This window comes from Geotrypetes seraphini, chromosome 2, assembly GCF_902459505.1.
Source record: "Geotrypetes seraphini chromosome 2, aGeoSer1.1, whole genome shotgun sequence".
Taxonomy (NCBI): Eukaryota; Metazoa; Chordata; class Amphibia; order Gymnophiona; family Dermophiidae; genus Geotrypetes; species Geotrypetes seraphini.
This window is the reverse complement of record NC_047085.1, coordinates 54,400,917-54,416,481: the sequence shown is the minus strand read 5'-3', so window position 1 is coordinate 54,416,481 and position 15,565 is coordinate 54,400,917. Positions and strand designations below refer to the sequence as shown.

The 15,565-nt window shown below is 40.4% G+C and overlaps 1 protein-coding gene across 1 annotated transcript in view; it reads right to left on the bottom strand.

The window, feature by feature from the left end:
- Positions 1-15,565, bottom strand: part of CSMD3 (CUB and Sushi multiple domains 3) — a 1,852,015-nt gene that overhangs the window by 245,851 nt on the left and 1,590,599 nt on the right. Inside the window, exon 49 of the mRNA XM_033933128.1 lies at positions 10,971-11,117. Coding sequence (XP_033789019.1) covers positions 10,971-11,117 — 147 coding nt within the window. The remainder of the gene's footprint in view (positions 1-10,970; positions 11,118-15,565) is intronic.

The following is a 15,565-nucleotide window of genomic DNA, read 5'->3' as shown; positions in this document are numbered from 1 at the left end:
ATGGTTTATAAGAACACATGACGCTTCATTATTTTATGACTTTTTATCATGATATGTGATACATCAGTTAATATTTTCTTTACATACATTTTATTTAATGGCCGCTATTTACATTTCTACTCATTGCCTTTGTTCAACATGTTCCAAAGTCTGAAACAGTTACAAACATATTGAGAACTACAGATGTTTGTAAAATGAATCAAGTTTTCTTGCAATGTATATAATTTATATAGTCATTCTCCTTCAAATGGTTCCCCATACTATCTAGCTTTTCAAAAGGATGAGGTGCTATTTTTACACTTTTGATAAGGTCAATAACAGTGTTATTTCATTAAAAAGAATCTTAGAGAATGTCACGGCAACAAAATTCATCACCCCAGAATTTCCATTTTATACCCTGCAGTCAGAATGATGCCTAGATTGTGCTCCAAACATAATCTTTCGCAAACTGTTTGTAATTTCTGGACTTTTTATACTAGGTTGACATCTCGTGCAGGGATGCTACCTTCACCCCCACATATTCAATGCACTACAGCCAGGAACCAACAGTGTTGTATAATGTAGTACTCTGTTATCCACACAAATGAATTGAAGACATTTCCAACAAAGACTGTGGATCCTCAGTTGCTTAATAAAACCTATATGGTGCCACCATCTCATGTCTTAGACACCTGCAGGTCTAGAGACCCATTTGCAAAGTCTCTGAATACCTCGGACATTCTCAGGCATGTATTGACAACAGAACATGTAGCACAAACATGTATCATTGATAGATGGTGACCCCACTGCATCTCTATTCCTTTCGTTGTTAACCTGCAACAAAATATAGACAGTCTGTCAAACGCTGTTTAAGAAAAACCAATCATAGTATATTTCATCTGGTTTGTATTTTATCAGAAAGAACACAAAACTATAAGCTTACTTCTGAAACTGAGAAGGGCCATTCCTCTGGTTTAGAAGCTCCATTATTTGTACATCATCCACAGCTTTTTACAGTTTTGCATCATTGATGGCTTCTTCAGTAGTGTCTTCGGTCATCCTAGCCAGCTTGTACTTGACAGTTTCTGTCATAATCATGGTGTTATTGGTCATGGTTATGTTCTGAGTGTTACCTCGGCCTTCTGCTAGAGAAACTTCGTGCAAGTCAAACAGCTTTTGCCCATTAGCTAGTTCATCCTGCAAGGATGAACCGGTGATTACCTGAGAGTCAAACAGCTTTTGCCCACCTAGCAGTTCATCCAGCAAGGACTTATTCATTTCCTGAGGCAACAGTCGGTCACCCTGTATTGTTTCAGGCATAAACCGACCGTTCCGATCACTAACAATAATCAGTGGGTAGCCTGCATCGAGACCTTTAAGAAATTGACTTAGGTACTGCTCTCTTTTTAATAGTAAGGGTTGTTTACTCCTTCTGGATCTTTGTATATTAGGGGTTATATAGACATCTGTGTTTAGCTAATGCATCTTTCAGCCCTTCTTGACAGATGGAAAAGTAGCTAGGTCGTTCATTTAGAGTGCCAGCAATGTTTGCCTTTTTATATCTATTTTGCCACATTTTATTATGTTTTCTCCTTTTACGCCTCTTATGAATGTAGGGTGGGGTACTTGTCCAGACATGCCAGAAAGCTCAGCTTCTTCCTTTGTGTATGTATGAGAGTGTGTGTATGTGCTGACATTGGTAAGAAACAAGAGTTTTTTTTTGTGTGTGTGTGTGTATGTGGGAGGTTCTTTCTTTGCGATTCAGTTTTTTGGTTAAACAAAAGCAGAGAGAGAGAAAGATATTGTTGAGAGGATGGGGTTTCAAATAACCTGAAATAATTCGATTGGGATAGTGTGAAACTGAAGATCTAAAGGCCCCTGGTTTCAGCGACCCTTTTTTCACAAAGACAGAGGAGACAGGGGTGGAAGGGATTGTGACTTATACAAAGACACTGACAGACAAGCCTTTGGTGACACAAAAGCTTGTAGTTGTAACAAATTTCTGCCTTTTCTGTAGCTTACTCAGGAGTTTAAAACCAGCAAGCTTTGGGTCTGTGTGCAGAGAGAAAAAACCCAATCCCAGTACATAGACATGGGTTGGGCTTGAGACATCTGGGTTTTAATTCCATTGCTTTCGATGGAAATAAAACCTAGATGTCTCAATCTGTCCTCCTTTTTCTGGACACAACAAAGGAGTCGTGAGGATGAGATGACAATAATTCAGCCACGGGTGTAAAGTTCAAAGTTCACCAGATATTTTCCTGTTCCTTCTAAATTTGACCTATATTGAATTCCAGCCATTGAGACTACCAGCCATTGAGACTTGACATAATGCTGAAACACTGTCAGTGTTGAGTGTTCGAGTCCTCGCAGTGCTACTATCAAAAAAGTGAACTTTGAACTTTACACCCATGGCTGAATTATTGACATCTCATCCTCACGACTCCTTTGTTGTGCCTTGATTATCTCGTCGTTGAGGCCTCCTTGGGTTCCCTTTTTGGTGGCTCCTTTTTCTGGAGCCATATGGTACCCTAGCTTTTCATGATCTAAACTAAACTAAACCTTAGGTTTGTATACCGCGCCATCTCCACAAGCGTAGAGCTCGGCACGGTTTACAGGGTTAGGTTGAAAAGGAACTACAATGATCTGAATTAATACTGTAGCTGTAACAAACTTGTCCCCCCCCAAAAAAAAAAAAAAAAATCAGGAGTTTAAAACCAGCAAACTTTGTGTTTGCATGCAGAGAGAGAAATCCGATTGCAGTGCAAAGATGGGGGGGTGGGGGTGGCTTTTTAAAATGCAAGAGATTGTTTTGCTGTTTGCTGGTTTGTTTGGGGTTTTTTACACACAGAAATAAGAGCTGTATTTTAAAAAGTTGAATTTTATTTTTTTTCTGAAAGGAAAACTAAAGTAAAAGCTAAAAAACAAGCTAGGAGGGATGAATGGTTAAAAATAAAAAGAAAGGATGGGGAAAAACCTACTGCATATGCTAATCTGGGGATGGTGTTAGGCAATCAACATCACTACCTGTCACATGACCCATCCAAGATAGTGGTGAGAACTGTGAAACAGGAAATTATGTACGGACCCCCAGTATGCACCACCAACTTGAAAGAAGATGTGACCTGGGTGGGGTTATGACAACACTTCCTATGTCATCACCAAAATGGGTGGGGTTTAGATTGGGTAATGTTAAAGGGGGCAGGGTTTGGGTGGGTTATACAAAAAAGGTAAGGGGTAGGGTTATGCAAAAGGAGTAAGGTTTGGGTAGGTCCACATCATGTCTGGTAATTTTATAAAAGGGGATGGGGAGGAGTAGAGGAGTGGGCATGGTTTGGGCAGTTCTTCACTTCTGATTGCGACAAGGGTCACCGCTATCCCCATTACTTTTTAATGTCTACATGTCATCCCTGGGTGCGCAATTAACCCAACTGGGGATAAAACTATTCAGCTACGCAGATGATTTTACAATCATCATCCCATTTGCTAACTCCATCTTGGAAACCATTCCCAAGGCATCAGAAGCCATAAATGTGATGAAACAATGGATGACAGACTTTAAGCTCAAACTCAATCCAGAAAAAACAAAATTCTTCACTGCCTCTCCCCACCCGCTTGATACCAAAACCCCACTATGTATCAACGAACTTAGTTACCCTATTCAGTCCACCATGAAGATATTGGGTGTAACTCTGGATCAATGCCTAACCATGAAAGACCAGGTGGACTCCGTAATCAGAAAGGGTTTTTTCACCCTCTGGAAACTTAGATCCGTTAAATCCTACTTCGATACGTCAGCATTCAGAATCCTAGTACAATCCCTCATACTAAGTCAACTTGACTATTGCAGCATCACCTTCGAATTATGCAAAATGCAGCTGTCAGACTTATCTTCGGGCTAAAGAAATTCGATCACGTGACACCTTATTACCGGCAGCTGCACTGGCTGCCGATGGAAGCACGCCTAAGTTTAAATTCGCCTGCATCTGTTTCAAAGTACTTTATGGATTAGCCCCCAAATACATAACGGACCTTTTCTCATTTTCCACTAACAGACACAGGAGAAGCACACATTCAATCTTTGTTTCCCCTCCAGTTAGAGGTTGCAAACTGAAAAAACACCATGAACACCTTCTCTCACACCAAGCAGCCGTATGGGGTAAAGACCTAGACCAATTGCTTTCGCCCACTACTTACAAGGAATTCAGGAAGCACCTAAAAACATACATGTTCCTGAAATACCTAGACAACTGACCCGTTCCTCTCTCTCTCCTCAATAACGGTCCTCCTGACCTTTTACTCACTTCTTCTTTCCCCACTTAAGTCCAACTATTCTGTACCTTTTTAATCTTTTGTAAACCACATAGAACTTCATGGGATTGCGATATATAAACTGTTATTATTATTATTATTGGCTAATGGAACTGAAAGTGGGTATGACCACCTATGAAAAATATACAAATTAGATTTGATGAAATCTATTTAACTTTACTACTGTTAAGTTTTTGCACTAACTGCAAATGTTAAAGTCCAGTATGTGCAAAGTGCATGAACTAAATATAGGGGATATGCCCAACATCAGTCCTTCTTTTATTACACAGGGAAGATACCTAAAGAACAAATAGGGATGGAGGTGTGGTAGATCCTGAACAATTTTCAGAGAATTGTGTTAGTGAAGAACTGGCTTAAATTAAAGATGGACAAAGCAAAGAAGTTCAGTAGTACAGAGGGAATTTAGGGGAGTTCCGGCAGCTCTGCTGGCTGACCTTTTCAATACTTCTCTAGAGTCGGGAATTGTACCAGAAGACTGGAGAAGGGCAGGTGTGGTCCCTCTCCACAGAACTGGAAGGAAGAGGTAGGAAACTACAGGCCCATAAGTCTGTCTTATGTGGTAAGTAAATTAATACAGACACCTTTAAAACAGAGAATAGTGAAGTTTCTGGAATCCATTGGATTATAGAACCCAAGGCAACATGGATTCACTAAAGGCCAAACTTGTCACAAATCTGGTCAATTTTTTTGACTAGGTGACCAGAGAATTGGATAGAAGGAAAGCACTAGATGTGATGTATTTAGATTTTAACAAAGCCTTTAACACTGTTCCACACAGGCATCTAATAAAAACACCGAGGCTCTGATTCTAGAAGTGGTGCCACAAGATAGGTGTTGGTAGGCACCTTACTGCCACCTAACATAATTGTTTTAATTGCATTTAAGTGACGTGTTAATTGACCGCATCATTTAAAAGCAATGAAAATAACATAACATAACTACATATTTCTATACTGTAAATTCAATGCGGTTTACAAAAATTACATTTATTAAAAAAAAAAAAATTCTGGCACCAGAAAAATGCATGAGTACCTGAATAAATTCATGTAAACATTCAGAGCTCTCCTGGTATAATGGTATAGAAAATTGAATAAATAAAGAAATTAAAGAAATAAATCTCATCTATGGAGGCGCCTATTGGTGCCTAAGGTCGATGGAGGTGTGGTTAATGCTGGAATGACCTTAGGCATTGGTAGGTACCTCTATAGACATGATTCACATCAAAGATAGAAACCAGAAATGGAGGCCTTCAAAACCCTGGCCTACATTTTCAGTGTCTATGTTTGACCTGGCTATGATTCTGCAACCGGTACCGGTGTTTTATGGACAGGTTACAATAGCATGGAAACTGGGTGTTCCCTTAGTGCCCACACTATCTGCTAAAGCATTTAGCATGGAACCCCCAATCAGACACCCACATATGGAAACCTCACGATAAGAATGCCAAAGAGTTGATCTCCCTAATACTTTATGCCCTCTGAAGAGCTGACCCTTTCAATCCAATACACCCAAAGAGCTGACCCCTTGACCTGTTCCATTCAGAAATACCCCAGTTGCACCCCAAGAGCAACCCCAATTCCACAACCTCCCTCCACTCTCAACCACCTTTCTCACAAGTACTTACCTAGTAGTCTCCTTGGTAGTCCAAGATAGCAGCTATACTCTGATTCTGGTGCTACTCAAAATGGTGCTGACAATCCACAAAGATAGTTGCATGGTACTACTACTAGGGGTTCATTCTTCAACATGAGGAATATTACTCCTTATAAAGAAGGATGATCCCTAGCAGTAGTTTTGTGATACTATTGTTGGGGGCCTTGCATATAAAAAGACTAGTAGGTATGTTCAAGGCCCAGAGTCAGCAGCAATGTATTTTCTATAGATGTTGACTGCCACATCACTGCCTTGGAGGAATGGAAATAAGCTGTGAAAACAGGGAGGGGGATGGAAAAAGGGAAAGAATGAGATAGATGCTGGTCACCATGGGGGGGAGGGGTAAGGAAGAGAAGAGATGCTAGATACTACATAGTGGAGAATATAGAAGGGAAGAAGAGAGATGCTGGACATTGTGTGTGTGTTGGGGGGGGGGGGGAGAGAGATTGGCTTTGAGTTATGAGAACATAAGAACATAAGAATTGCCACTGCTGGGTCAGACCAGTGGTCCATCGTGCCCAACAGTCCGCTCACGCGGTGGTCCTCTGGTCAAAGACCAGCACCCTACCTGTGTACGTTCTGTTTTAGCAGGAACTTGTCTAACTTTGTCTTGAATCCCTGGATGGTGTTTTCCCCTATGACAGACTCCGGAAGAGCGTTCAAGCTCTCTACCAGTCTTTGGGTGAAGAAGAACGTCCTTATGTTCATACGGAATCTATCCCCTTTCAATTTTAGAGAGTTCCCTCTTGTTCTCCCTACCTTGGAGAGGGTGAACAACCTGTCCTTATCTCTAAGTCTATTCCTTTGAATGTTTCAATTATGTCCCCTCTCAATCTCCTCTGTTCGAAGGTTCATAGCTGTGGATGGCACTAAAAACAATAAGCCATGAGAATAAGGAGAAGGGAAGGGAAGAGAGCAGGGGCGGTTTTAGACATACCAGGACCCAGGGCAGAAATTAAGGAGGGGGGCCTCAGATCCCTTTTCCTTGATCTCTTCATCAGCCATTTCTACCACACATAAAACAACTTAAATGACTTCTTCATACACAAAAACACAGACCTTTATCAAATGCAGAAAAGGGGATCACAAATAGAAATTGAATTGGGAACCTCAAGAAATTAAACTCGGCAAGTACTAAAACACTCAACAAATAAAAATAGATATGCACTTATTTTTGTATTGAACACATATGGGTCCCTGGCCCTGGCCCTCAAAAATTAGTCGCCTCCTTTGCTGTGGCTACTGGGGATCCCAAAGCCCTGCCAATTGAAGGTTAACTCCTCTGGTCTGGAAGTCAGAAACCTCCAAGCTCTACAGCTAGAGGCAGTGTCCCCAAGCTGCCACTAGCTGCAGAACTTGGAGAATTCTGGTCACTGTAATAGAAAAAGAGCTCTTCAGCTGGCAGGGCTTTGGGATCTCCAACAGCTTTAGACATTTATATTTTGCATTTGGGCATGGGGCAGAGAGAGGTTTGTGGAGAAAATTTGGTAACCAACCACAGTGCCGCTGCCCATCCTCCCCATCAGCTATCTCGCAAGTCACTAAACACAATAAGAAGATCTGTGATGCACATATCACAAAGCTCACATATTCACAACAAGGCCCCTAGATAGGAAAATGCAACTACAAGCAACTACAAACTTAAAATATGAACACAAAATTAAACTTAAACCTCAAGAAGCCATTCGCTGCATGCAGTGCTAAACTAGAGAAAGCAAAATAGAAACAACACTACACTTTGGAAAATCCCACATGGACTATTGCAAATCATTATTCGTAGGGCTGTCATCAAAGAATGTACGACTACAATGCAGCAGTTCGCCTACTCAAAAATCTGAACATCCATGACCCCATCACTCCAGCTCTGGCTGCTGTACACTGGCTACCCATTTGAAACCACTGTATCTTTAAAACCCTGACACTAGCCTTCAAATTCTTTGAGAATATAGTCCCAGCCTACATATCAAGAAAGCTATCAACTTACACCCCTAACAGGCCTCTAAGATCGCAAGCTGAGAGAAGACCTTCCACCCCACCAGCTTGACCCTCAACCTAGAAAATGCCCATAAGCGCGTTTACTCTCACTTCTTACCCAGATTATGGAATGGAATCCCACATTCTATCAGATCACTAACAGAAATACTGAACTTCAGAAAGGCAGTAAAAACCCACTTTTTTATATAGTACTGTCTACAAAGACCACTCCTATCCTTGAACCAATTCTGACCAGACCTGTGAGTTTGCCAAAACTGCCTTGTTCCTGTAAATAGTCCCAATACCTATGCAGCAATTGTAATTGTCTGAACTGTCATACTACTGTTAATTATCCTTACACCTATGTCAGATTTGTTCTTCTGTATATGGAATCATTCCTTTCACTACAAGAATACTGTGCTCATTCTATTAGATGTCTTTACACTAACTCTTTCTACCAAACGCTACCAGAAAACACTTCCTGACTTTCTCATCGCCAACTTTTAATATGCATATAAACTTGTAACCCGTTCTGAGCTCTTCTGGGAGGACAGGCTAAAAAATTGATTAAATAAATAAAAAAAGAATGCAATGTAAATTTGCTATAAAACTGCATTTTCTCTTCATGAACTTAAAAAATACAATTCTTTTTTTCTACCCTTGTTGTCTGGCCATTTTATTCATGTTTATCCCAATTTCTGCTTTCTTCAGTCTTTTCTTAATTTTCTTTCTAGGGTCTTCAGTCTATCTGCAACTTCTCTCACTTCCTGTCTTCTTCACTTCTTCTCCTATATCCATCTCTGACTTTAACCTTTTCCTTTCAGTTTTCCTCCATTTAATTGTTTGCATCTCTATCTGCTTCTTTTTACAACTTTCCTTCTCTCTCATCCTATTATTCACCACTTTTTTGATAACTCTCCCTTCCAGTATCTTCTCTAACTCTCTTTCTCCCCTCTATTTTTACTCTTCTGACTAGTTTCTCATCTCTTGCCCCCTTCATCCACTCCCTTTTTTCCTCCAACACCTCAACTCTCTCTTTCCACCTCCATTCAAGATCTCTTCCTATCACCTTACTCTTCCTTCATATGCAACATCCCTATGTGTTCCTCTACACTGTATCTCCTCTTCTGTATCAGCATCACCCCTATCTGCTGATTTCTCCAATGTCCAGAATCCCCTTTGTGTTGTTACTGCCTCTACCCAATGTTTAGCATCTCCCATCTGTCTTCCTACTCACTCCATGTCCATTTTTTCCTTTACCCTACAACCCCCATGTCCAGCATCCTTCCATGTTCCTTTTTTCTTCCTTATCTGATCTAGCAGCAATTTTCCTAAGCCCATCTTCCCCAATCCCATTTCAGTACATCTGCTCACTTCGCCATCTTAATCCAATCTTCTGTCATCCTACTCCCTCCATTTTCACTATCTTCCTTCTACCACAAGTAGGCATTTATCCTTTCTTTCCATCCCTTATTCAGTATTTCATATCCCCCTCAATCCTGCGTCTTCCCCTTGTTTCCCTATTTCCCTTCACCATGTCCAGCATATTCCCTCTGTCTCCCCACTCTCTCTACCCATGTTCAGCATCTCCCTTCTTTCTTCATACTCCATCCTCTTTTGTCCAACATTTCCCATTTCACTCTGCTCCCTGGAAGGTACAGCATCTGTCTTTGTGTCCCTATTCTTCCCACTCCCACCCAGTTCCAATAACTGTCCTCCCCCAAGCTGATCATCATCTCCCTTCTGTCATACCATTCCTCTCTATATCTACCATCCTTCTTCTCATAACAAGCATTTCACATTTTTTTCCTCTCCCCAAAATCCAGCATCTCTATTTCCTCCCTTGGCTAATTGGCTCTGATCCACACCCTTTTATCTTTGCCTCTTCCAACATTCAGTTGCCATCACCTCTAGTTCTGTTAAACTGGGTGGCAGAAGATGCGGGAGCTTCCCTCCTGCCTGTGTTGCTACAAACTCAGGTCTTGATCCTGACCCTCAAAAACAGGAAGTCACTTCAGAGAGGGGTGGGATTGAGACCAGTAGAGCCTATAGTGATTCAGGCAAGAGGGAAGGCCCTGCAGATTCTGACTTTGTTATTGCTATTCGGTTTAGTGGGATCAAGGCTGAAGGCAGGGCTGATGGTAGCTGAGTGATATGCCCAGATCATGGGGCCTTCTGGAGCTGTTGGACCCAGGGCAATTGCCCTGTTTGCTCCCCCAAATGTTAGCTCTGAGAGATAGTGCTGGGGTGAGAAAGGACAGAGGGATAGATCGAGAAAGAGAGAGAGAGAGAGTGCTTTGCAAGGGAGGATGAAAATATGAGAAAAAGAAAGAGAGAGAGAGAGAGAGATCCTTTGGGATGAAGTGACAGAAAGGAGATATAGTGCCTGGGAGAGGGAAAGTAAGATAAGGGGTGAGAAATGGCTGGCAAGTGAGAAAGGAGCATGGTAGACTGTGTAGTACCGGGGGAAGGGGGTGGGGGGAAATAGAGTGCTTGGGGGAAAATGAGGCTGCAAGGGACAAATGTTGGATTTATTGCTAATGTTTTGTGGGCTTCTGCATAAATATAACATTTGCCTACATTACAGAATTTAGGAATGAAAAAATGTTTAGGGTTATGCTTTATTTTATTCTTTTAAAAAAGAAAATAATAACAGAATGCCTTGATGACTGAAATTTCTCAGCAAATAATATTAACAAAGAAATTCAGGACTACACAATGGCATGTGCTATCAACTTGGCAGCTATTGAATGATGCAAAGAATGCTAATGTTTTTTATTGCCACTAGTTTGGACATTAGCATAGGTTTGTTAAATTGGCAAAGATTCATGAATAGTAAAATATCACACAGAGGAAAAAATATCAGTGAGTTTATTCATAAAAATGCATGCGAGACCTTCCTAACAGCTTTCCAACCAGATGTCTCTACATAAAGGCATGAGAAAAATGACATAGCCCATATTGCATTTGAGAAAGCCGGTACTGTATCCGTTTCCACACTGTAAGAAATTGTAAATGCCCCAATCACATACCTATATATCTGATTCGGAAGCCTTTTTTGTTGGTGCCATGGTCTGCTGACCAACGAAGAAATACTTCATGGCCAGTGCTGCTTATATTTAGGGAAGAGGTATGGTCTCCACTGAGGGAAATCAGCAGTGGACTATGACTACTTGGCCCTTGATATAAAGATAGAAAAAAAATGTTCAAATATGATACATTATATATTCTCTAGACCAGTGGTTCCCAACCCTGTCCTGGAGGACCACCAGGCCAATCGGGTTTTCAGGCTAGTCCTAATGAATATGCATGTGAGAGATTTGCATATAATGGAAGTGACAGGCAAGCAAATCTGCTCTATGCATATTCATTAGGGCTATCCTGAAAACCCGATTAGCCTGATGGTCCTCCAGGACAGGGTTGGGAACCACTGCTGTAGACTACAAAGATTTACAAAGGTTTTTTCCAAGATTAGCAAATGTTTTGATACAAACACACATTTCACAGATTAATGTATCACATTTAGGGGGGAATTCATCAAAGGGTGCTACTGTGTTGGCACACAGTGATTGCATTAGCATGCACTAAACACTATCCCAACTTTTACAAAACTGCAAAAGCATGTTTTTAGCACCAGCTGGCACGGTGAGTGCTTTGCGCTGCTCCCAACACTCATGGAGTTCCTATGAGCATCGGGAGCAGCGCGGAGCATTCAGCGCACCCGCCGGCGTTAAAAAATGCTTTTGAGGCTTTATAAAGGGGGGGTTATATATTCCTAATCATTAGGGCACACTAACACGGTAACATCCTTTGATGAATTCCCCCCTTATCAAGCTGTGGTAATAGGGTTGTCAAGAAAAAAAAATAAAGTTGGAAAAACTGCAAATTGAAGTTTTTCCCATGAATATGATCAGCAAATAATTTTCCAAATAATTTTAAAGCCCTTTCTGGGATCGCTCAAAGCCACTAATCTAATATGAATTTGTGTATCACACTTATCCAATTTAGGTTCACGACAATTCACAATCAAAAGGCCCTTACATTATAAGGGGAGAATACAATATTATTAACAAATTAATTCCATTAAAAGGTAGCAAGTGATTATAGATAAGAGGAATAGATTTATAGTGATATTAGTATTTGTGATATTGCCATTTGTAGTTGATGCTAAGATAAGAATTTGAGAGTTTTTATTGAAGTAATGAAGAGAGTTTTTCTTGGGTTGATGAACCTATTATTCTGGTTAATGGAAACCATCAAATAGGAAAGTTTTTTTTTTTTTTGGGGGGGGGAGAAATTGTGATAGATCATTTCTGTTCTGATAGGTGACGGAAGGCCGTTCCAAGTTCTGGTGGTTAAGTAGTTGAACATTTGTTTGTATTTCACTCCTTTGGGATGATTATTGGATGCGTTTTGTAGATTCTGGAGGATGAAAAAAAAGAACTGGAGAATAAGTGGATTATTGAATCTGAGGTGTTGGCGTAGAGTACATGAAACATTGTACTGAAGAGGTGTTGAATGAGGATCTGCTAAGGGGAAGAAAAACTCAATTTTGGAATATCTTACCTGCTGGCATTCAAATTTGGGAAAAGGTGCAAGTAGTTCTGCAACCACAGTATGGCTGGGAAACATTGTGTCACCAAAGCTGTTGCTCAGGTTATAGCTTCTGTCTATGTACAGACAGAAAATGTTGCCTGAGCAGAGGGAGTGGTTCCATGTGCAAGCTGTCTTCAGCTTGAATCCCTCATGAAGGAAGTAAAGGAACTGAGGAGGTGGCAAAACTGAGAAGCATCCATAAGAATGAAAGCTACATTGATAAAAAGCTTCATGAGGTCTCAAAAATTTCCAGCAGTGGGGAAGAAGAACTAGTGCTGAGGGAGGACAGCTGAACTCAGTTTATGGATACTGCAGAATGGATACTGTGACTCCACCTAGCTTGAACTGAAGAACCAGAATGTAGCCCTGGAAGTGGAGAAGATAAGAGCATCCAAGGGGGAAGAAGGACTAAAACTCAAAATCCCCATAGTTGCTGGAACACTAGGAGGCAAAAGGTAGTGTTAGTTGTTGATTCCCTTCTGAGGGGTACAGAAGCATCCATCTGCAGACCAGAAATGATGTCCCAGGAGGTATACTGTCTGCCTGGTGGCAAAATCTAAGATGTTATGGAGAGTTTACCAAGACTCATCAAGCCTAATGACTATTATCAAATGCTGCTCATCCATGATGGCACTAGTGACCTGGATTGGCTACCATGAGGATGGGTTACTTGGCTTGATAGACCTTTGGTCTGACCAGTAAGGCTATTCTTATGTTCTTATAGCCTAAAGCAATTAAGACTAATCAGATCTTACTTCTACTACAACCACTTTGCTATATTAGTTCAAATGATTGTCCTGACTCAATTTTACTATTGCTACTCCCTCTATGCAGACAAAACCTCTTCTAATATGCACAAATTCCAAATGATTCAGAATACTGCAATCAGACTGATCTTCAGCTTAAAGAAATACTGTAAAGTTGTTTTAGAAATATTGTAAAGTTGTTTTAATTATGCATGTAATATTTGGAACCCACTTTGTAAAAAGCAGGATATAAGTAAATAAACCATAAACCCTGTTTCTGCTTATTATCGCAAACTTCACTGGCTACCTGTAAATGCTTGGATCTTGTTCAAGTTCTCCTGCACTACCTACCACACCCTCAACTCCAATTCTCTGGAAAATAAATATAGTAAATGATGGCAGATAAAGACCTATTTGGTCCATCCAGTCTGCCTAATAGTCTTATTTTTTTTCTTTGATATTTCAGTCATAGAAGTCTGCCTGACACTGTCATTAGTTTTCAACTACTGTTGTTGCTGCCCAGCCTTTCTAAACCATCCCAAAGTATTGTAGTTCCCGTCAAAACCCTCCTCAGCCTATCTTAATAATACAGTTATATATAGTCTGTACACTGATCATGCAAGTCTGTTCAGTTCTGGCTATAGTTCTTCAATTTATACATTTCACTTTCTGATTAGAGGATCCTCTATGTTTGTCCCATTTAAAAAAAAATTCTGTCACTATTTTTCTGCTAATTAGGAACTTTATATTATACAGGAGGTGAATCCCAAAAATTTCCAAATAAATTATTGACAAAAAAGGACCACCAAATATCTCAGTGGAAATTATCCAACCATATTACTATAAGTGCTCAGAACCTTAATGGTAGAGAGAACAGGGGCCACACCCCTAAATGTGTCTCTCTTAAGTCTTTCACTGCACTTTATAGTACTGTTATACTGTTTTACTAAGACAAATTTTCATCGTTTGATCAACTAATAACAAGTAAAACATCTTAAATTTGTTCTGGGAAAAGTACATAGGTTCTGATGCATTTCACTAAACAGGCTTCCTCAGAGAATCCAACTCGATTTTTCATTAGTTGTGTTAATCTCTCCTCATGTCCTTGTTATCGTACTTCCTCCAATAACTGAAATGAAATCTTGTATCTAAGAGCTCTTTTACTAAATGGAGGTAGAGGTTTCTACCAGAGGCTGGTGAGAAAAATGCTCCGATGCTCATAGGAAGGGCACAGATGAGGTAGTTTAGGACTGTTTGTCTCTTTAAGCCATATTTCTATTAAGGTGGCAAGACCTATGACTCTGGTGATCAGTTCATTTATCAGTAATAGCTTGTTGGCTATGGATCTGACATTGATGTAGATGCAAAGGAATGGGATGGTGGATTTTTCATTTGTATACTGGTGTCAGGTTGCGATTGGTTGTAGATTAGAGTATCTTGCAGTGTGTGAGGTTTTGATATTCTTTTTGAAGGGGTAGCTGTTACCATACGTACAATATGGGTATCTGGTTATTAGTAGAGCATAGATTATCTGTGAGGTGATGTATTGACTGGAGTATATTTCTCCATATTTTAGGCTTTCTGTTCATTGACCAGTGAACTGGGTTGGGAAAGCATGGTGTTAGGTGGTCATCCTCTGTGCATGTAGAGTCCAGTAATAATATACTGTACATATTGTTAGGAGCCAGTTCATGGTTAATTTGTTAAGGATTCAGTGTTACTGACTTTACATATAAAGAAGACTGGAAAGATAGACTTACTGAGTTGATCCTCAGGGGTTTTATAGAAGGTCCATATGTAATGAAACACAAAGGGTACTTTGGTTTGGCCCTTTGATGGGACCCCCTAGAGGGTGAGGCTCGCCTGGCTGTCAGCCCTTTAAAGGGCTATGACCTCTGCTTTCAGCATTGGGTGGACAGAGCTTAGCCTATTCTGTAGAGTTGCTGGTTCCCATGTGGTTATTCAGACCCCAGTGGGGTAAGGAGGGACTGATGGTGTATGATTCCTCTTTACCCTGCTGAAGAATGCTGCTCCGATGGAGGTGAGAGGGATTCCTCTAGTCATCGGCCCTTTAAAGGGCTGAGAACTGATTATATAAAGCTTAGTTTTTCTTAAAATTTGCTATTATTTTTGCTTAATGGAGCAAATTTCTTGATATTATAGCTATAACTTTTATGTTTTCACACTCAGCAATCATACATTGATAAAAAGACTTTTTGCAAAATTTCTAGCAGTATTTTATTAAAAGAAAGGCATGAGACCTTGTTGCAAGGAGTTGAATAGCA